General features: G+C 38.4%; 1 protein-coding gene across 3 annotated transcripts in view; it reads left to right on the top strand.

Annotated features, from left to right (window-relative positions):
• LOC124721563 (mitochondrial glutamate carrier 1-like) overlaps positions 1 to 22,895 on the top strand; it is a 185,925-nt gene that overhangs the window by 159,963 nt on the left and 3,067 nt on the right. For all 3 annotated transcript variants that reach the window (XM_047246599.1, XM_047246600.1, XM_047246601.1), the window contains exon 8: positions 16,842 to 16,998. In XM_047246599.1, coding sequence (XP_047102555.1) covers positions 16,842 to 16,998 — 157 coding nt within the window. The remainder of the gene's footprint in view (positions 1 to 16,841; positions 16,999 to 22,895) is intronic.

Here is a 22,895-nt window from a genome sequence, read left to right on the forward strand (position 1 = left end):
GTCGCACAAAACCATTACAAAATGTTACATGGTTGAGTTCCACAGAACGAAATACAGTGACGTGCGATAGAAGAATGCTGTGTGAAGAGGCATGGCACTACACTTTGGCACATTTAAGACGAAATAATATGTATTCTTTTTCCTCAAACACATATGTTTTATGTACCAGACTCTTCAGAAAGATGTGCACTGCAAAGTGGACATATTTTTGAAATGTCTATTTTTAAAATTTTTGGTGTCTTTCCTCAAACGCTCGAGGGAGGAGGGGCTCCACTCTATAGTATTGTCCCGGTTTGGCAATATCGTAGATCAGGGGCAGATCTACAGAGCAGTCTTAAGTTGTAATAGGGAGGTGGGTAGTCTCACATGACCCGTATTTACGTTTAGTAATTTTGCTGTTTCCTTTTCATTTATTGCTCTCACATCAAATGAAAACAAAACTGATTTTTGTGATCGGGAGCTATCAAGTGAATTAAAATACATTCACACAATTACAGCAGGCTAAAATATGGTATTAGTTTCAGATTTTATTTTATTTCCCCGTTTCTGACAGTCAAGCATTATCGCATTCCAGAACAATGAACTTGCTTTTGTCGATTTGCTAAAGAAATTTGGCTTTTATTAATCTTTTTGGCTGAACCAGCCAATTTATTTGAAACAGTGTGTTTAATTCCACGCTATTAGCTAGTTTCAATTGTTCGCTGCATTTCAGGTGCATGTTTTCATCTTACAGAACGTATGGCAATACACCATAATAAAGAACCAAACATGAGATAATACAGTACTGGTACTCCAAGAAAACTTAAATCCGAATCTGGACATACGAATTTGCACTTTAAGCCGAATTATGCATTTTAGTATGGTTCACGAAATTCCCGTGCTCTTGGAGTATCCTCTAATATCTTGTTTCTTTTGTGACATTATGTAAGACGCTTGTTATCTGGCGCTCTCTGGCAACTGCTGAAACGAACCTATTTCTAACAGGTCGCGGGAAAATATTACGAATAGTGGTTTGGAAAGCGTTACTTTCAAAGTGAATTTCCTTTTACGCAAGATGAACTATGTGCGAGAATGTACGATGAATTTCTTAACTCGCAGAGCTTTTGACTCTCACTTAAAAATCAGCTCTTTGAGTATGATGATTTTAGAATAATTTCGAGCCCTGAAGACCTGACATTTATGTCTTTCTTAAAAATTTTACTGGCACGTTTGTGTAATATAGCTTAAAGTGTAACACGCGCAAAAAGGGGCAACATTATATGTGAAAGCTTTTCTTTTCTTGTAGCAGCACTACTTATATTAATTTAAACCATTAACTTTTCCTATTTGTGTGTTCACGTTGCTTAACAGTGATGTTGCTATTGGCGAGGAACATAAAGCTATTGGCTGACTGCATCACGTGTCCTATGTTCTGAATATCCGCTGTCGTCGGCTGGAGAGATCACTGTGATGTGAGCTATGACAGGCTTACAAAAGCGCATCGCAATCACGATTTCAATGTTTTGGCAAGTAACATGCGGTGTTTGGTGGAATTCAAATTTATACTTTCGTAATAAGAAAATATGCAGTGTACATGTTGCTGCACATTGGACATCTTCCCAAAATGTGTTTTGTTCCCTGAGTTTCGTTTTCTAAAGTGCTGGGAAATTCTACGCCAGTGTATAAAACCGTAACCATTCAAAAGAATGATAAGTTTTACAGTTCTGAGGAAAAGTATAGTCTCGCTTAACACGGAAAAAGGGTATTACCACCCGGGGGGAAGTGTACCTCTAACCGGGAATTCCAGGAAAAATCCGGGAATTTTTTTTTTCTTCGTCTACGTATACACCCTGTAATTTTGAGTGCTAGCTGTTTGCCTTTTTGTCATGTTGGTGTCTGATGTTACTTTCAAGAACAAACATATGTTGTGTAGAGACTCGACTCAACTTTACAGCTGATGGTCACCATTATGTTGTTCATCAACCTGTAAACTTACCTTATTACAGCAACGCTCCCAGGTAACCTGTCCCTCTACCTGACACTGTTGGCTTACATCAAAATTCTAAAATGATGTAGCCCAGGGAAGGGGATTGTTAAGTCTGCAAGCAAGAACAGAACCAAATGATGATGTTGTTGATTCATTATGGAGGTACAGTGGTCTTTAAATGTTGCGCTTGACATGTGATGTGAAAAAATTGATGTAGTCTGTTTCTGGCACTGTAGCGGAGTGCCCTCATAGAAAACCATGGAACATGCCTTCCCTGCATATTCAACATGAAGTTATGGGAACTTCATCCGAGATTAATCTTACTCATACCCATAACACACTAAGCCATGATCATTGGTAAAATCACTGAGATGAGATGGAGAAATGCAACAATACAAAACAGTGTATCCTGCAAGTGGACTTACTTGATCATGAGGGACATGATCATCAGTGCACAGTTTCTTTTCTAGCCACAGATTCAAAATACGCTTTAAATAAAACTGAACTCATTGTATCCAAAAGCTAACAGCTATATGGTTTTTAACTTAGACATTTGCAAGATTCACATACTAAACAGCTATTGTGTAATCTGCGTGGTCCATTGGCAGGCTATCGAGACATCTGTCTTCATCCATTGCTCACATTCCTCTACCTGAGTGTGTCCTCATCCCCTCCATGTCAGACTCAAGCCATCACTTCAGATGTTTCAAATGTCTTCCTCAGATGTCAGCCTCCCATAAGAGGTGATCACAAGTTTTATTCTGATTTTTAACTTTCAGAATAATAATTGCAACATAACAGACATGCACAGTGGATACAAGCAGAAACACACATACAAGATGATACCACAAATGCCTGAAGTGATAATTTTGCGGCATGAAGTCACCCAAGCAATTAATTCTACGCACAATTGCAAAGCCCCTGAACAAGATAAAATAGCAAATTTCTGGCTAAAGAAGTTAACCTCAACACATTCACATCTAACTAAATTATTTAACAGTTACATTGCAGACCCATACACATTCCCTGATACACTTACACATGGAATAACCTATCTGAAACCTAAAGATCAAGCAGGCACAGCAAACCCAGCAAAATATTGCCCCATAACATGCCTACCAACAATATACAAAATATTAACTTCAGTTATTACACAGAAATTAATAACACATACAACACAGAACAAAATTATAAATGAAGAATAAAAAGGCTGTTGCAAAGGAGCACGAGGATGTAAAGAGCAACTGATAATAGATGCAGAGGTGACATATCAAGCTAAAACTAAACAAAGGTCGCTACACTACGCATACATTGATTACCAAAAAGCTTTTTATAGTGTACCCCACTCATGGTTACTACAAATATTGGAAATACACAAAGTAGATCCTAAACTGATGCAGTTCCTAAACATAGTAACGAAAAATTGGGAAACCACACTTAATATCCAAACAAATTCAAATAATATCACATCACAGCCAATACAGATTAAGCGTGGAATATACCAAGCAGACTCATTAAGTCCTTTCTGGTTCTGTCTTGCTCTGAACCCACTATCCAACATGCTAAATAATACAAATTATGGATATAATATTACTGGTACATACCCACACAAAATCACAAATTTGCTATACATGGATGATCTAAAACTACTGGCAGCAACCAATCAACAACTCAACCAATTACTAAAGATAACAGAAGTATTCAGCAATGATATAAATATGGCTTTTGGAACAGACAAATGTAAGAAAAATAGCATAGTCAAGGGAAAACACACTACACAAGAAGATTACATATTGGATAACCACAGTGACTCCATAAAAGCGATGGAAAAAACAGATGCCTATAAATATCTAGGATACAGACAAAAAATAGGAATAGATAATACAAATATTAAAGAAGAACCAAATGAAAAATATAGACAAAGTCTAACAAAAATACTGAAAACAGAATTGACAGCAAGAAACGAGACAAAAGCTATAAATACTTATGCTATACCAATATTGACCTACTCATTTGGAGTAGTGAAATGGAGTAACACAGACCTAGAAGCACTCAATACACGTACACGATCACAATGCCACAAATACAGAATACATCACATACATTCAGCAACAGAAAGATTCACATTAAGCAGAAAGGAAGGAGGAAGGGGATTTATCGACATAAAAAAAACCTACATTATGGACAGGTACACAATTTAAGAAAATTCTTTATAGAACGAGCAGAAACTAGCAAAATACACAAAGCAATCACTCATATAAATACATCGGCTACACCACTGCAATTTCATAACCACTTCTACAACCCTTTAGATCACATAACAGCAACAGATTCGAAGAAAGTAAATTGGAAAAAGAAAACAGTACATGGCAAGCACCCGTATCATCTAACACAGCCACACATCGATCAAGACGCATCCAACACATGGCTAAGAAAAGGCAATATATACAGTGCGATGGAAGGATTCATGATTGCAATACAGGATCAAACAATAAACACCAGATATTACAGCAAGCATATTATTAAAGATCCCAATACCACAACAGATAAATGCAGACTTTGCAAACAACAAATAGAAACAGTAGATCACATCACAAGCCGATGTACAATACTAGCAAATACAGAATACCCAGGAAGACCTGACAATGTAGCAAAAATAATACATCAACAACTTGCCATACAACATAAAATAATAAAAACAACACGTTCCCACATACAAGTATGCACCACAAAATGTACTGGAGGATGATGAATACAAATTATACTGGAACAGAACCATTATAACAGATAAAACAACACTACATAACAAACCTGACATCATACTCACCAATAAAAAGAATAAATTAACACAACTAATCAAAATTTCCATACCCAATACAACAAATATACAGAAGAAAACGGGAGAAAAAATTGAAAAATACATCCAACTGGCTGAGGAAGTCAATGACATGTGGCATCAGGATAAAGTTGACATTATACCAATTATACCATCAACTACAGGAGTCGTACCACACAATATCCACCAGTACATCAACACAATACAGCTACATCCAAACTTATATATACAACTACAGAAATCCGTAATTATTGATACATGTTCAATTACCCGAAAGTTCCTAAATACAATGTAACATATTCCGTACAGTTAAAAGGAAGTCACGCTTGATCAAGATCCGCGTCACTTTCCATTTTTAACCAGACATAATGTCTGAGAAAGGAAAGGAATAATAATACCCAAGTCATCTGTACGATCCATTTACTTGGCTGATATTGTCTTCCAGAGTTACTTTATCTTCTAAGCTTCTGTAGACTAGAAGGCCACCTACTCAGAATACTCTAGAATGTTCTTGAAGATCTTACAGACATTCCATGTGGCCACCTTCTGGTCACACCTTAACTACCTGATTGCATCTCTGTCCCTCTTCAAAGTATATGCCTCTTACGTCATACTCTGCATTCTGTTCCTTGTTCCTTGTTGAATCTTGCTTCAGGTGCATGTTTTACATCTACCTCTATACCAATATTCTGCAAACCACTGTGAACAGCATGGCAGAGGGTACTACTCGTTGTATCATGTATAAGGATTTCTCCCCTTTCCATTTATGTGTGGAACTTGTGTATAAGGACTTCTTAAGTACCTCTCTGTGTACTGTAAGTTGTCTAATCTTGTCTTTGTGGTCCCTATGAGAGTCATATGTCAAGTGCTGCAATATATTCTCGGATTCCTTACAAAATACTGGTTCTTGAAACTTCGTAATTAAATTTCTGTGGGGTAGTTGACATCCATCTTCAAGAGTTTGTCGTGTCAGGATTTTCAGCATGTTTTTGATACTCTTCCATAGGTTCAGCAAAGCTGTGACCATTTGTGCTGCCTTTGTTTGTAATGTGTCCAACATCCTCTGTTGGCCCTGTTTGGTGTATCTCACAGAATTAATCAGTGTTTAAGGATGGATTGCACAAGTGTATTGTAAGCAATATCCTTCGTAAATTCATTGCATTTTCATAGTATCCTACCGATGGTTCAAATTAGGAACCTGAAAAATTTGCAATTGTGATAAATGCATATGTAGATGCAAATTCCTTATAAAAAAGTTTATTTTCAGCATATAAATATCAAAAATGTAATCATTTATTTGTTGCTAGTAATGCACATCATCTGGTGGAGACCAGTTTTGAAAGACAATGTGAGTAAGAACATGTTTGCAAAATAAAAAGTGCACAAGTGCATCAACAGAACATGGTGCTAGATTCTCCTGTGCATTGTCAATTGGGTGTAATTGAATGGCTTGTATAACATACTCGCCGAGTAATGCATTGTAGAACTGTAGCCGTCCTGGGGATGAACGGTTGGCTATGATGTAAGAATGGCAGAAGGTGAATGGTTGAGGCAGGCTAGCAGGCTTGTGGAAGGCTCAGAGAGAAGGGGCTATCAAAATTAATGTTTCATTTTGCAGTGTTACATTAGCAGTGCATCGATGAAAGGAGGCAACTGTGCCTTCACCAAGCGGAAAGAGGGTGGGTGGTTTGTATGATAGCAAGCAACATGCTAGCTGGCTGCAATAAACATGTGCCTGGCATGTGACTCTATTGCGTGAGCCTTAAACATTGGGTGGAAGTTGCATGTGAAGGTGGACACAAATCTTGCAGAAGTAGCAAACTGCTATGACTGACTGCAACTGTGCAGTCACTGCATGCAGCACAAAGATGCGCCTTGTGTGGGCTGCAACTGTCTGCCCCCAGGGCAGGAATCCAACTGCTGCTGAAGTGAGCCGGGAAGGTCCACTGGATTGTGACACGAAGTCCAGGGCTGGACTTAGTGCAGGATGCTGGTACTTCAAAGTAGAATCAAAATAGTGACTGCTGCTGGTGGTTCCATTTGGTCTCCTTGTCTGGCCTAGCCCATGTGTCATAGTGGAGCTACTCGGCTGTGAATGAAACTGCTACAAAATTGACAGCTATTTGTACACTATATCAGGCCATCTGTTATTCCGATGGGCTGCTTCTACTCACATACTCGGTAATGCCACTGAAACACACTTGGGGAGTAATACCCTTGCCGGCATTGCGAAAGCCATTCGTTACTGCTGTACTGGCAGGTTTAACCAAGTGGGCGTGGCTCGTCTCACAATAATCCAACAACTTCATTGCTAAAACTGAGATGACAATGCCCTGTACTTTATAGCTGTCAGTGGCTGCTCTAATACTCCTCCACATATTCTCAAAGATGTACTCTCGAAATGAACAAAGAAACACATGTTTGTCTGCCAGCTAAAGTTTGAAAGTTGTTATAATTTATGCTGTGCTTTGCTTCTTGTTTTCTTTGCTTATTTTGAAATTGGAGAAAGGGCTAATCCTGGTCATTTACAGAGTTCAGTTGGGACTGTCACAACACTGGAAGGAATTGGCGATCTCCATGACCATAGGTCACTTCTGTCTACACAGAATACAAGTTTATTCTGGTTGCCCTGTGAGAGGGAGGCAGACTTGTTACCTCCGCTGCTCCTTACAGATTGCCAGTGTACAGGGTTAAGTGAAATTTGCACACTTGGGCTTCGCAGCGAGACTCCTCACATACCAACAATAAAAAAAATGTCTGTCACCTTGTCCGGTGAGTACATCCGGGAGAAAAAGGACTTCAAAGAGTGGCAATATGGCAACACAGTAACCACATATATAGCAACTATTTGTGTCAGCACATTTTCGATGTGCTGTACAGTTGGTGCAGTGAATAGAGTTTTGGGTTAGCATGCAGGAGGTAGAGTGTTCGTTCTTAGGTTGAGGTGCATTTTTTCATTTGCTAATTTCATTCTGACATTTCATACTGTAATATACACCATTTCTTAAGTCACATATGTACTAAATGTACAACCTTTTGTAACACTGAACATAACAAATACGTGGTTGGACAAATAAGAAATACAGTTGAAACAAATGACCTGTCAAAGGACAGAATAACTACAAAAACAATATCAGATGCTAAAGATGATAGCACAGTGCAATAACACAACATCTACTTGTTATTTATGCTACATGTAATGAGTGCTCAGATGTTGCACATTAGGAACCTGTGACAGTAATAATGTCCATATTAATGACCGCGTGACCTTCACAACAGAATACGTTGTCATCAGAACAACAGATGCTCAATACAACCTCCCTGCATGTCCAAACGTTGCGCAACCCTCCTGATTATGCAGCTCTGGACCCTTCCCAGCAAAGCTGCGTCCACAGTAACAAGGGCAGCATGAGCACACACTACCAATTCTTCCACATTTGTTGGCAGAGTAGAGTGCACGTGTTCTTTCTGGTGTCCCCACAGCAAGAAATTCAGGGGATTTAGATCAGCCGAACATGGTGGCCATACAACTGGACCTCCATATCTGAGCCATTTTCCGGGAAATGTTCCATCCAAATAATCCTCTGTCGAACATGTAGTGGAACATCTTCCAGAGCATCAGGCAGACAGTTTGAGAGGAATGCATGATACCTTCGTGCAGTCAACTGGTTAGGCAACATGTAGGGATCCAAACACCTGTCGCCCAACTAGTCCAGACGTTGAAACCAAAGCACATTTTATATTCACGGTCACGAGTGACATGTGGATTAACCTCACACCAATGGTGGGCGTTGTGCATATTGAAGACACCCTCATGAGTGAAAATGCTGCTTCATCCGACCATATTACGGTGTTCACAAAGTCTTAATGACCGTGCATTGTGAGACGCACAGCTGCCTTGCTTCACTGAGGTTCTTGGTGTATGACCTCCAGAATAGCTGCATCAGTAGCTAGAGTGCGGCGAGTACATGGATGACCTTTGTCACATGATGGTGGAAGGAGAGGACCCGAGTCCTGAAGGAGCAGCTCCAGACGACGAAACACATTTCTATCTGGTGTTGACAAGGATATCTAGCAGCATATTCACAAGCGGCAACACCAGCCCGGTTATCAGGTGCACCAAGGACCAGAAGCATATCCAACATTCATCATTTGTGTATTCCGTTAAGTCTGCCACACTGGTTTAGATAGTGTACTCGTGTACATTGGAGTCTGTCATGGGCGCATTACTCTGGTCGCAACTAGTCCCTGTCTGGTGGACAGCGCATGCAGTATAAACATGCCATCAATACTGCGTGTTGTTCCACCTAAGGTGCATTACCCCTCTGACAGGTACTGTTCTGCGTGATTCATCCCGACACTGCTAATTGTGAAATGTTCAGTTTTGAATTACGCTGTTTCCCTAACGGTATTAGACATAATGTTTCCACAATCCCATCAATAGAATAATAATAATAATAATAATAATAATAATAATAAGTATGCATTGAAGATAAATACTAAACAGAATGCAGTTGCCAGACTCAGTGTTGAAAGGCATAATTAGTGGGACCAAAGTGATAACACATACAAATAGTAACTGAGTTTGGACATCATTCACAAAGCACATTGCTACTCCTACTGGTAACCTAAGGCAAGAATAATAGTTGGTAGTAATCTGTGGGACCATTGGAGGAGGGTACAAAGAAAACAGGTTTCAAATCTAGTAGATGAAGTGGTGAGAATGAATTCATGCCCACGATTTGGAAAGGGCTTCTTCCAAAGCTGACCAATCTTCCATTTCTACAATTGTAGTATGTAAGTACAAATGTTTTCTAGATGACCCGTTGCAATCACTGTTGATGATTAAGATGCCAGATACCATACCACCTGGACTACATTTACCAAATAAAACCATATGCCTCAACCCAAGATTGAACCATTGACGTCCTGCATGCTAACCCAAAACACCATCCACTGCACTAACTGTACAGCACAATTTCTATGTGCTGACACCGATAGTTACCGTACATGTGGTTACAGTGTTGCCAGATTGCCACTCTTTAATGTCCTTTTTCTGCTGGATGTACTTTCCAGATGAAATTTTGTGACAGACATTTTTTTTTAAATTTTTTTTTTGTTTTTTATTTCTGGCATGTGAGGAGTCGTGCTGCGAAGCAAGAGTGCACAAATTTCACTTCACCCTGTATAGTATACTGTTCACACTCTGCAGTGTAGCGACCAGAAAACAAATGTCAATGTATTTAGACTATGCTGTAAGTCTTCCCCTAATGTGGGTATACCATTTTGTAAGAAAATTGTTGAAGCTTTTGCAAAAGAGAACATTCCAGTCAAAAAGCTCAAGCTCCCCAGTCAAATTCCCCCCCCCCCCCCCCCTTGCCAACTTCAAAGCTGTAAGGCCTTGTCTTCAGGCATGTAGAGTGACAATCTTAAATTTGCACATCTAATCGTGAACAAAGAAACAAAATTTAGACACAAATTTGGACAACAATGTGGATTTTGCCACAAATAGATGCTATATTTTTAGGTACCTAGTTGAGTGTTCCATCTGCTGTATCTATGACTGAGTGTGTATGATCATTGTATTTCATGTTCACAGAAATTATTACACTCAGGTATTTGTATGAGTTGACTGATTCCAGTTGTGACTCAGTGATGTACTTGAAATATCAAATGGATATGGAGAGCACAGTTTTACATTTTTGAGCATTTAAAGCAAGTTTCCACTTCAAAATCTTATCAAGATCAGACAGTATTTATGCAGTTTTTATCTGAAAAAACTTCATTACAGAGAACTGTATCATCTACAGAAAGACTGAGTTTGCAGTTGGTATTGTCTGCTATGTCAGTAACATACAACATGAACAGTAAGAGGCCCAAAACACTTTTCAGAGGCAGACCTGAAGTTAATCTGTTTGACAACTCTCCATCCAAGAAAATGACTTTGTGAAGAAGTTAAAATTAAATGGTGCTATTTATTCATTTAAAAATAAATGCAAAGACATTCAGGTCATTTATACAACTGCAATAAAATAGCTGAATTGTTCTCCCTTACTAAAACAATGCTTACTATTCTCTCTAATGAATTGGTCAGCAGCAGGGAATATCAGGTTAGTGCACCACTTTCCTGGGGTCTTACATGGCTCCTTTAAAACCAGGATTGCTACTTCTCTTCAACTAGCTCCTCAATTCTACATAGACACACAAACCCTACAAGCCACTGTACAGTGTGTGACAGAAGGTTCCTTGTGCCACTGCTAGCCATTTCTGACCTGTTCCATTCACAAATGTTGCAAGGGAAAACTGACCTTTGAAAAGTCTCTGTACTAACCCTAATTTGTCTTATTTTGTACAGATACATTGTGAAAGTAGAATCATTCTGCAGCCAGAATACAAATGTCAGTTCTCTAAACTTTCTGAATGATGTTTCATGAAAATAATGTTGTCTGCCCTCCAGGGACTCCCATTTGAGTTCATGGAGCATTTTCATAATATTTGTGTGTTTATAAAACCTACCAGTAATAAATCTAGCAGCACGCCTCTGAATTGCTTCTATGTCTCTTATTAATTTGACCTGTTTGAGATCCCAAATATTCTAGCAGTTTTCAAGAATGGGCAGCAGAAGTGTTCTGTGTACAGGCTCCTCTATAGGTGAGCTGCACTTTCATAGAATTCCCAACCTAAATTGAAGTCTACTGTTCACTTTCCTTACAACCAACCTCATGTGCACATTCCATTTGATATTGCTGTGCAATGTTACGCCTGGATGTTTATTAAGCATGACTGTGTCAAGCAGCACACCACTGATATTTTATTCAAACGTTACAGGATTGTTTTTCACACTCACCTGCGTTAGCTTACATTTTCCTACATTTGGAACAAGCTGGTATTCATTATACTAAAAAGAGATTCTGTATCATCCTGTATTTGCCTAAAGTCATTCAGTGATGAAACTTTACTGTACACTAAAAAGAATACTTAAAACTTTCCGTGCAAGCTCAGATTTCTCTTATTTTGCTACGATGATCGTTTTGTCCTATTTAGGTAGACCCAACAAAATATTTTCACACTCTGAGGAGAAAGTTGGTGATTGAAATTTTGTGCGAAGATCCTTCTGCAGTAAAAAATGCCTTTGTTTTAATGATTTCCACCCCAATTTGCATATCGTATATGTGGCTCTCTCTCCCCTATTTTACGAAAAAACAAAATTAGCTGCTCTCGTTTGAATTTTTTGTTGTCCTCTGTCATTTGTGTCTGATGGTTAGTTGGTTGATTGAGGGGAGGGTACCAGACAGCGACATCATCGGTCAGTCGTGTCTGATATGTGGGTTCCATATTGCACAGCAGTACTCCAGAAGAGGGTAGACAAGGGTAATGTAAGCAATCTCTTTAGTAGACCTGTCACATTTTCTGTGTGTTCTGCCAATAAATCAGTCTTTGGTTTGATTTCACCACAACATTGTCTATGTGATCAGTCCAATTTGAATTATTTGTTATCAAAATCTCTAAGTATTTAGTTGAATTTACATTTTAAATTTATGTGATCTATCATGTAACCGAAATCCAGCCGATGTATTTGGGTTCTCACGCTTTTCATTATTTAGAGTCAATTGTCACTTTTCGCACTGCACAGATATCTTGTCTAAATCTTTTTCCAATTGGCTCTGATCATCTGATGAGTTGACAAGAAGGTAAATGACAGCATCATTTCCAAACAATCTAAGACAGCTGATTAGGTTGTCTCCTAATTCATTCATGTAGATCTGGAACAGCAGAGGGCCTAAAACACTTCCTCATGGAATGGCAGATATTACTTCTGTTTTACTCAATGACTTACCATCAATTACTATGAACTGTGTCATTTCTGATAGGAAATCATGAATCCAGTTACAGAACTGAGATGATGGTCCATACGCACGCAGTTTGATTGGAAGTTGCTTCTGAGGTACAGTGTAAAAAGCCTTCTGGAAATCTAAAAATGTATGATTAATTTGCTATTCCTTATTGATAGCACTCATTACTTTGTGAGGATAGAGGCAGGTTGTTTAACAAGAAAGATATGTTCTGAATCCATGTTGGCTGTTCGTCAAAAATCGTTTTCTTTGAGGCAATTCATAGTGTTAGAACACAGTATATGTTCCAAAATCCTAATACAAATCAAGACTAGTGATATGGCTCTGTAATTCAGTGGAGTACTCTGAATTTTGGGTTCTACATCTACATGGATACTTTCGCAAATCACATTTAAGTGCCTGGCAGAGGGTTCATCGAACCACCTTCACAATTCTCTGTTATTCCAATCTCGTACAGCGCGTGGAAAGAACGAACGCCTATATCGCGTGGAAAGGACAAATGCCTATATCTTTCCATACGAGCTCTGATTTCCCTTACTTTATAGTGGTGATAGTTTCTCCCTATGTAGGTCGGTGTCAACAAAATATTTTCGCATTCGGAGGAGAAAGTCGGTGATTGGAATTTCATGAGAAGATTCAGTCGCAATGAAAAATGCCTTTCTTTTAATGATGTCCAGCCCAAATCCTGTATCATTTCTGTGACAGTCTCTCCCATATTTCGCAATAATACAAAACGTGCTGCCCTTCTCTGAACTTTTTCAATGTACTCTGTCAGTTCTATCTTGTAAGGATCCCACACCGCGCAGCAGTATTCTAAAAGAGGACAGACAAGCATATTGTAGGCAGTCTCCTTAGTAGATCTGTTATATTTTCTAAGTGTCCTGCCAATAAAATGCAGTCCTTGGTTAGCCTTCCCCTTTTTCTATGTGTTCTTTGGTGAAGGAGTTTTGGAAAACTAGTAACTCTGCCTTAATGGCACTGTTACCAGTAACATCACCATTGTTATCACTCAGTGAAGGTATTGATTGCATTTTGCTGCTGGTGTAGTGTACATACAACCAGAATCTCTCATTGGGTTTTGTGCCAGATTTTGAGATGGGGTTTTGTTTTGAAAAATATTAAAAGCATCTCCCATTGAAGTTCAAATTAAATTCCGAGCTTCTGTAAAACTTCCCCACTCTTGGCGACTTTGTGTTCTTTAAAACTTGCAATGCTTTTTCGTTGCTTCTGCAACAGTGTTGTGAGCTGTTTTGCGTACCATGGGGGAGCAGTACCCTCTATTATTAATTTATTTGGTATACAGGATGAAGAAAAATTCGCCCACTCAGACTTCACAGCACAATTCCTCACATACTAGCAATACAAAAATGCTTCTCACAAAATTTCATGTTGCCCACATTTTGGGCAGTAAATAGATGTTGAAGATTGGCAATCTGGCAACAGTGTCAACACATGTATGGTAACTACCTCTGTCAGCATTTAGCAATAGTGCTGTTCAGTGGGTGCTGTGAATAGTGTTTTGGGGTTAGCGTGCAGGAGGTGGAGGGTTCGATTCTGCATCAAGGCCTATTTATTTTTGTTTGCTAAATGTGGTCGACATGTTACGGTGTCTAGCGTCTTAATTGTCTTACAGTGATTACAGTGAGTCTTCTAAAACACATTTGCAGTTACGTATTATGAACACAGGAATGCAATTACTCATTTTCATTGGTCAGCTTGTAAATAAGCATTTTTGTGCACATCGTGGACACAAGTTGTTTTGCACCACTGCATCTTCTATATTCCAAACTGTGTTCATGTGTACCCTCCCCCTAAGGGCCCATCGAAATTATTTGCAAAGTGTGTTGCTAGCCCTACTACTAGCGAAATGCAATGGACCTGAATATGGCCAGAATAATGTTTGTATCTATCAATGAGACAATACATGGAAGAAAAAAGAAATCGCTGTGTGGTGATTAAGATGCCAGATACTCCACGATCCAGACTACTTTTAGCAAATAAAAACAAATAAGCCTTGACCCAGAGTTGAACCCTGGACCTCCTGCATGCAAAGTCAAAACTCTACCCACTGTCCGAACTGCACAGCACTAATCTGCTGAAATTTTGAGAGAGCCATTTTTGTATTACTAATATGTGAGGAATCGCACTGTGAAGTCAGAGTGTGCAGTTTCTTCATCACCCTATGTATATCTCACTTGCCATCAATACCGGTTTTCTGAACTTGCATCACGTCTGGTCTATGCGTACGTAGTCAGATTGGAAGGAGTGAAGATTTTCTCTTAGGATTACATAAAGTGAATTTTTATCTGCTTATATATATCTTGTGTATTTTTGGTGGATTTTGACATTATGGTATTAAGTCTCACTGCAACAATCTTGGGGTCACTAATCCCTGTATATGTTATGATACTCCCTATTTGCTTAGGATTGTTTGTTGTCAAGAGGTAAAGTATATTTTTGCAATCATTTACACTTAGAATTGGCTTCTGAACTAATTGTTTAAAATTATTTTCTGAGAAAGCATTCGGTATGACTTCGGACTGTTTTATGTCTACCACCAACTAGAATTGTATGAGTAGGATACATTTTTGAAGTGACTTAAGGTCTCTCTGAATGGTTCAGCAACTGTATCATCTGATTCGGAGGTCTGTGAAAAGAATCAATCATTAATTTATTCTAGTTGCCAAGTATAACCTTCACCCATACTAACTTACTGGAACTATCTGCTTCAGTTTCAGTACAAGGTAAACTACTTCTGACAGCAATAAACACTTCGCCACCAACTATATTTAATCTACCCTTTCTGGATACGGCTAGGTTCTTCGTAAAAATTTCAGCTGAAGTTACTTGTGGCTTTAGCCAGATTGCTATGTGTATGACATTTGTAACTTCAGTGCCTTCTGTTAGCAATTGGAGCTCTGGTTCTTTCTCAACATGACTACAATAATTTGCAACTACAATACATATTGTTGCTAGGTCTACACAGAAGTGTTTGTCCCATACCCCTTTGGACAGATGCCTTGTCTGTAGTTTGCCGAGCTCCTCTAATGTAAAAAGACTACCCACTCCTGTCCCCACTGCCCCCGTCACCCTTGTAGCCTAGTCCTGTGTACAGTGGCTCCCTGACCTATTAAGCGCGACCTGGAAAGCCACTACCCTATGGCTTAAGACAAGGAATCTGCAGACTACACAGTGGCAGAACTGTCTGGCCCCCTGATTCAGACCCTCCACTCAGCTCTGTACCAAAGTACCACAATTGGTTTCAGTTTTGTAGATGATGCTACAGATGATGAGCTTCGCCATCATCTCACAAGCAAGACTGGCTTTCTTTACCATTTCAGCTAGCCACTTGAAACCAGAGAGCATCTCCTTCAGTCCAAAGCGACACATGTTAAGTAATCTAGATACAATTACTTGTAGTCAGATCAGTGTCTCCGTGTATCCCCCCACACACAAAAAAGGTAATTAGTAAAATCAGTGCATCAATGTTTCCTCCTCCTCTCCCCCCTGTTTTCTAAGATGGAATTGTATAATACTTCCTACAACATGATGCAAGTGGTTTTAAATTAGTAGTAGTCACAACAGTGATCAATATTTAGCCTATGTTCCCTTGCAGTTGATTATTTTGGAAGTTTACTAAAATATTCCTCGAGTTCCCCCATCTGTAATAATGAATGGTTCCTGATGAGATCAAATACCATTTAGTACCTTTGATTTTTGAGGTGGACTGAAAGTAGTTATTATTTGGTCTTTACGGCAGAAATATAATCAAACAGAAAGAAAATTGCCATGTACACTCCTGACAGATATGACATGAAATGCAGAGTAGAGTAATTTGAACATCATCTACATGTGTTCATTAGCAATGTCTGAATTATGGTAAGTAAGAAATTATATATTTCATCAATATTCCTCGCCATACACAGTAAACTCTTAATTCCCACAAATATCACTTAGCCTGGAGTTATCACAGAATCACTTCAGTATGACAGTGTGTTTAGCAGTTCCTCCAGTTTTGCTACTAACAACAACAATAAAAATAACAGTGATGTGCAAATATGACCATACTGTCCTTCCTCCTTCTCTTTAGTTGACTACCTTTTTTTTTTTATAACATAAAAGCTTTTCAAGATGTATAGCTAATAATTATTGTAAGCAAATTTACATTTCAGTTTGTTTGTTTCAGGTGAAGCAGTATTCTGGTGTTCATTTCTTGCTGGTTGTGCATCGGGTTCATTAGCAGCACTTGCTGTTAATCCATTTGATGTTGTTAAAACTAGACTGCAACTGCTGAAGAAAGCTGAAGGAGAGATGGGATATTCTGGAGTTCCTGATGCGATAATGTTAGTTCTCACATTTTACTTCTCTTCTCCTCCCTCCCTCTCTCCCTCCCTCTCTCCCTCCCTCTCTCCCTCCCTCTCTCCCTCTCTCCCTCCCTCCCTCTCTCCCTCCCTCCCTCCCTCCCTCCCTCCCTCCCTCCCTCCCTCCCTCCCTCCCTCCCTCCCTCCCTCCCTCCCTCCCTCCCTCCCTCCCTCCCTCCCTCCCTCCCTCCCTCCCTCCCTCTCTCCCTCCCTCATCCCATCCCCCTCTCCCCCTCTCCATCTCCCTCTCCCCCCCCCCCCCCACTTCCGTGTGTGTGTGTGTGTGTGTGTGTGTGTGTGTGTGTGTGTGTGAAATCATTAATGTCTTCCTATTTCTAAGACTAGCAGGTTATTTGTTTATGAAACTGTGTAATATGAGTCTTTTTGAGAGCACTGTGAACCATTTGCATGCCTGTTGACCTATTAACCCTGCAGTGTCTAGTTTTATTGAATTTGGGCCTGTAATTAGTATGCTTTGTCATTCATTCATATTTCAGCATCTGTTGATCACATCACAAAAGGGCACAAGTCAGATTTACACTGCATTTATGAAAATGCCATAAACCAGTTGTGTAAGTTAAGAGAAAAGCCACCACCTCAAAAATCTGCAACTTTCTTACTTATATCAAATAGCTAATTTTGATGTTTGTCACAGAAAACCAGTTATGTATACACTGTAAGGGTAGAAGCCTGTTTTCAACGAACATTGCAACTTTTAATGTATGTAACAGGCATTTTCAGTCCTTAAATCAAGATAATCTGTAGAAGTAACTATTCAGGCTTTTTAAGTGTCATTTTTATGTAGTTTTCTAATTTCTTATTGAATGCCTGATTGTTGAAGGCCTTTTAACCAGAATGCAGAGCTCTGTTTTGAACCCTAGACAAGGAGGTAAAGTTTACATTAAAATAATTTTGTGTCGTGTATAGCCATTGTGTGGAACTGGAAATGAATTTTATTATACACCAGACATCCTCTTAGGGAATAAATGTACTGGGAAGTAAGTGTAGCAGTCCCAAGATCTTAGATACCTTTGCAAGGTGTTGAGTTATTTATTTTACAAGATATTTCTATAGCTGACCCTAGATGAATAAATGTTATGTATTTTAACTGTTTTGTCCTAAAGAAGATAATGCCATATGACAATGGGAGTGCAAAATGTGCTGAAAAGGCTTCTTGATAAGGTGATTTTTTGTTTACTCTATTGTAGCTTGTTATTGAGATGGGTTATGAGGAATTTTGCAAGTAATGTTTCATGTAGTGTGTGGTCATTAATCCTTTTGCAGTCAGCCATTTTAAGCAATGAGTGCTAATAGGTCATACAATTTAACACAGTCATACAGTGTTGTACTTAAATTGCTATACGGGGTACCCCACCTGATAGAAGCCCCACAAATGTGTAGTAATTCCTCTGAATTTGCACCGTGAAATTTGTGATGTGGCAACACTGCACTCTCCAGCATCATTTAAGGGAACAGTGGTTCCATTAAGACATATCAGCGAATGTTTGTTTGATCAGTTTGGTGACCAGCATATACCTTCTAAATGCTGCATACAAAAGTTAGTGAACAAGATGGAGGGTAGTGGAGGGTGGTGGTGGATCTTCGCGGCAGGGGACGGCTGCCATTATCAGAAGAAATAGTGACTGACGTGAAACAAAGATTGTTGGCCTCTCCTGGAAAGTCTGCTCCACATTTATCTCCCGAATGTGGAATGTCACAGAGCACATGTTGTAAAACTGCAAAAGAAAGCGAGCATGTATCCATACAGGTTTACAGTTGTTCAGGAACTGAATGTCATTGACAAAGACACACATTACATTTTGTTTTTGGTTGCAGCAATTTATTACTCAGAAGCCAGGAATATTGTAGTAAACCTGGATCAGTGACAAGGTGTGGTTCCACTACTCTGACTGTAAACTCCCAGAATACACATTTGCGATGTAATGAAAATCCAGATGCACTGGTTGAGCAACCCCTGAATTCACAAAAGATTGGTGTGTTCTGTGCAATATCGTAGTGTTTAATCATCGATCAATTTTTTATTTATTTTTTTTTTTTTATTTTTTTCCAAGTGTACTGTAACAAATGCAGCTTACATCGAAATGTTTCGGGAATTTGCAAACCAGTTGGGTGATGATGAACTTGCCCTCAGCTGGTACCAACAGGATGGCGCCACATGTCTCGAGTGACAGTGAATCAGGTAGAATCATTTTTCTCTGGCAGAGCGATTTCAAAACCACAGTGGCCCCCCGCAGTCACCAGATTAAAAGTCAAAGTTTACATGAACAAACCACACAACTTGGAAGATTTACGAAATGTAGGCAATGACACCAGATGTTCTGGCAGCAACATTCGAGAATCTGCAGCATTGTGTTCAACTGTGTTTACAAGTCAAGGGCGATCACTTCCTGCGTAATTTAAGCAAATGTTTATTTGTGGGGCCTTTCTCGAGTGGGACATTTTGTTTCCATATTATTAACACTATGCTTGATTTAAAGAAAGCTCACTAATGTCCATAAAATCTATATTAATTTCTGAATACAGTGACATAAGAAAAATAAATCTTTAATATTATTTGCAGAGATAATAACTGGACAGTAAATTATAGTATGCCTGATGTTTGCAGTTCTTAAATCGCCTAACATTTGTATTTAAGGGCAGAATACATTTTGCCGAACTATGTAAATGCCCAAGATGTTTTTTATGAAAACATTGTAGGTCTGTTGCTGAAACCCATATTCAGTAAGCATGCTAAAAAAGTCTTACCTCAGCTATTACCATTCTTCCATTTTTTATACAGTCTGGACAAAGCAGCAGCATGTTTCGATATAAATTGCTTAGTTGTGCGATTTGTTTCGGTGGCAATCGGTTAAAGGTAAGGTGCACTGAAAAATAGTTTGAAATATTCACTTACAGAAGACCCCATTAGCAACATACTTCGATCCAGGCAGCTTGTGAAATGGCTGTGATAGCGGTTGCAGTGTTTCAGGTGCAATTACTTAAGAGTATTGTGCATCTTTCATTGTCTCTTCACTTACATTCAGTATACTGGCAGTAACATCACTGTCACTTTGTGAACAGCAGCTACTTTCACTAATATACTTTGTATCACTAGTATTTTTCAGTAACTCCAGAATCTCATTGTCAATAAGGCCTCTATTTGGGACAGGCATTGGAGACACACACACACACACACACACATACACACAGTGTAGGAAGAAATATCAGAATGTAAAATTTTTATATATTTATTTACTTTTTTAAGAAACTACTTATTATTCATTGTGGGATTAAAACTTCAAACTATTTGCTGTGAACTAGTTGTACACCCGTTCAGCTCCCATCTGTGTGATGTATTGTACCATTTTTAAAGTTATTGGAAATTAATTATGTAGCTTATGAACGGGTGTACACTCAATATCAAATCCTGCTCGCTCCACATTTTATGTTGCCTATTTTGAGTTCAGTTTCATTCTTGTGGTGGAATTAGTCAATGTTCCTTTCTGCATTTTGTTATGAAAATTTATGCGAAACAGGTGCCATTAATAACATTTATGATATTTTCCAAAGTGGAATTTTATGGCCTAAACAGTTAAAGACTTTGGTAGGGACACAGAATATACAAACAGTGCAGATTTTGTTGTTTAGCCCTAACAGTACTGAATTTGAGTTTTCATCTATCTATGTTTTTTTCTCCATATAGTAGTCTTTAACAAAGTCAAATTGAGAGGCAGTTACCCATTTACAAAAATGGAAATCATTTTTGAAGTTGTTATCACAGCTTCATACTTTAGTTTCTCATGAAATTTTGTGACTGACTAATGAATGCTATTTGGTCAGCACAAGATTGTAATATTATTCCTGAAACATCATCTCAGTGGGATTTACCATCTTTCCTACTTGTCCTACATTCAGCAGTGTGAGTTAGCTATAAGAATCTGTATTGAGCTTATGTATAGCTCTAATTAAAATTGTGGCATGCTGATGTCATGGTGTCAAGCTGTACACATCTACTTTACACACAGTAGCTAATATAAATAAATAATCTGTAGTAAATTGTGACCTTACAGTCTAATAAATTAAACACAGGCAATGGTGTGAATTAATTGATAATTGAGAAATGATAAAATTGAGAGATGTTTGCAAAATAATGTTGGTGGTTCCACGAGGCTAAAGTTGCGCAAGTCTGATAATTTATTCGAAAGCAGAGTAGTATTATGCAAAAATAGTGGTCCTACTAAATATACTTAAACAAGATTATAAAATAATAAATATTAAATGGCAGTTGGTAATGCATGAAGTATAACATGAATGGTAATTGTCCCCAGTAATGGAACAAGTCATTGCTAGTTCGAAAGTTGCAAGTGCCACTTGTAGCTGAATTTTAGTAAGTGTAACACTGCATCTCCAGTGCCCCAGAACAAAAATCGTACAAAACTTTGCTATCATCTCCTCTGATGGCCCATACAGATGTGTCCTTGTTTCTCTCTTGCACCCAAGAGACCTTCCACTTCGAGCATTCTTCAGTAACCTGCTGCTTATGCCAGTGAGGACTTGAAATACTCACTCCAACCAAAAGCATGACTTTCTTACATGTCATAAAATGCACAAAATGGACTGCTATTTTAATACTAAAAACCCTACATGCTAGACATCTATTTAAAATAGAAAGTGACTCGCTAACTTTTCCAACAATACTAAACCCAATATTCTTCAAATCAACACTTCAACTTTGAATCTAACACACATGCATTTACAATAAAATAAGATTTGCTTTAGAATAAATGAAATATCCATCATAAAAGTGCTATACTGCTTCATTTTGTTGTGTGAATGTTGAGGACTCTTCTGTTTTGACACATTTACATAATAAAATACTTAAAAACTACTCAGTATGCAGGAACTGGAACTGAAAAAGTATTGTAATTTTGCTTGTTGCAGTAACAGCTGTGATGCTGTGCTACTGTCCAACACCTAGTTAATTGTCCTCAGCTACATTGTTTTATATTAAATAGTAGAAAAGTTTGTGGAAATGTTTCTAGGTTTTCTGTAATTTCTGACCTGTATTTTTATTGATGAAATTTTGGTTGACGTTTTACTCCTGGCTACCGCCTTGGAACCGAATTTCCTTCACCCGGACCAACACTCAAGTCTAATTTTGAAATATTTTCATCAGCCTGTGATTTACGCAGCATGCACATCAAGTTACAACAATCAAAAGAATTAACACTTTTGAGTGACATAATGATTTTTTTTATTTTCTCTCGCAATGTATTCTTTTTACAATTGTTATTGCTGGTGTAAATAGTGTGCGCTGAGTAAATAAGATGTTTCTGTAATCAGTTTGGTTTAGTTTTGTTGTTTGCATGTTTGATTGATCATGTTTGATTGATCATGTTCAACAACTCCCATTAACGATGAAAATACTGCTACCTGATGACTGTTAATATAATTAGCTATTTGCTTTAACCTTAATCTGCACTAGAGTTCAATAAATTTAACACAATTCTTCACAGATATTTGTAAGTTCATCTGTGTAGTAGTAGTAGTAGTAGTAGTAGTAGTAGTAGTAGTAGCATTTCCAAAGCAGAAATAAATTCAGTTTGTTTTTAAAACTGCTCTCAATGAGAGGGAATGTGGTAAATTATTTTTTTTAATAGCTTCATGGTTTGCTCCTCTCTGTGAAGTAAGATTAAGCTGTGGATAGTGAGGCAATCTTTGTTTCTAGATGAATGCTATTATTATTTTCAAATTGTGACTGGGAATACACAGCGAACTTCATAACAGAATAAATGTGTCGTGAAACTTTTTTTATTAGCAGGTTGTTTATTCACATGTGCATTGTTTGTTGCTTCCGTGAGGAAGGTTGTGGAGCTTAA

This window comes from Schistocerca piceifrons, chromosome X (assembly GCF_021461385.2).
Source record: "Schistocerca piceifrons isolate TAMUIC-IGC-003096 chromosome X, iqSchPice1.1, whole genome shotgun sequence".
Classification (NCBI taxonomy): domain Eukaryota; kingdom Metazoa; phylum Arthropoda; class Insecta; order Orthoptera; family Acrididae; genus Schistocerca; species Schistocerca piceifrons.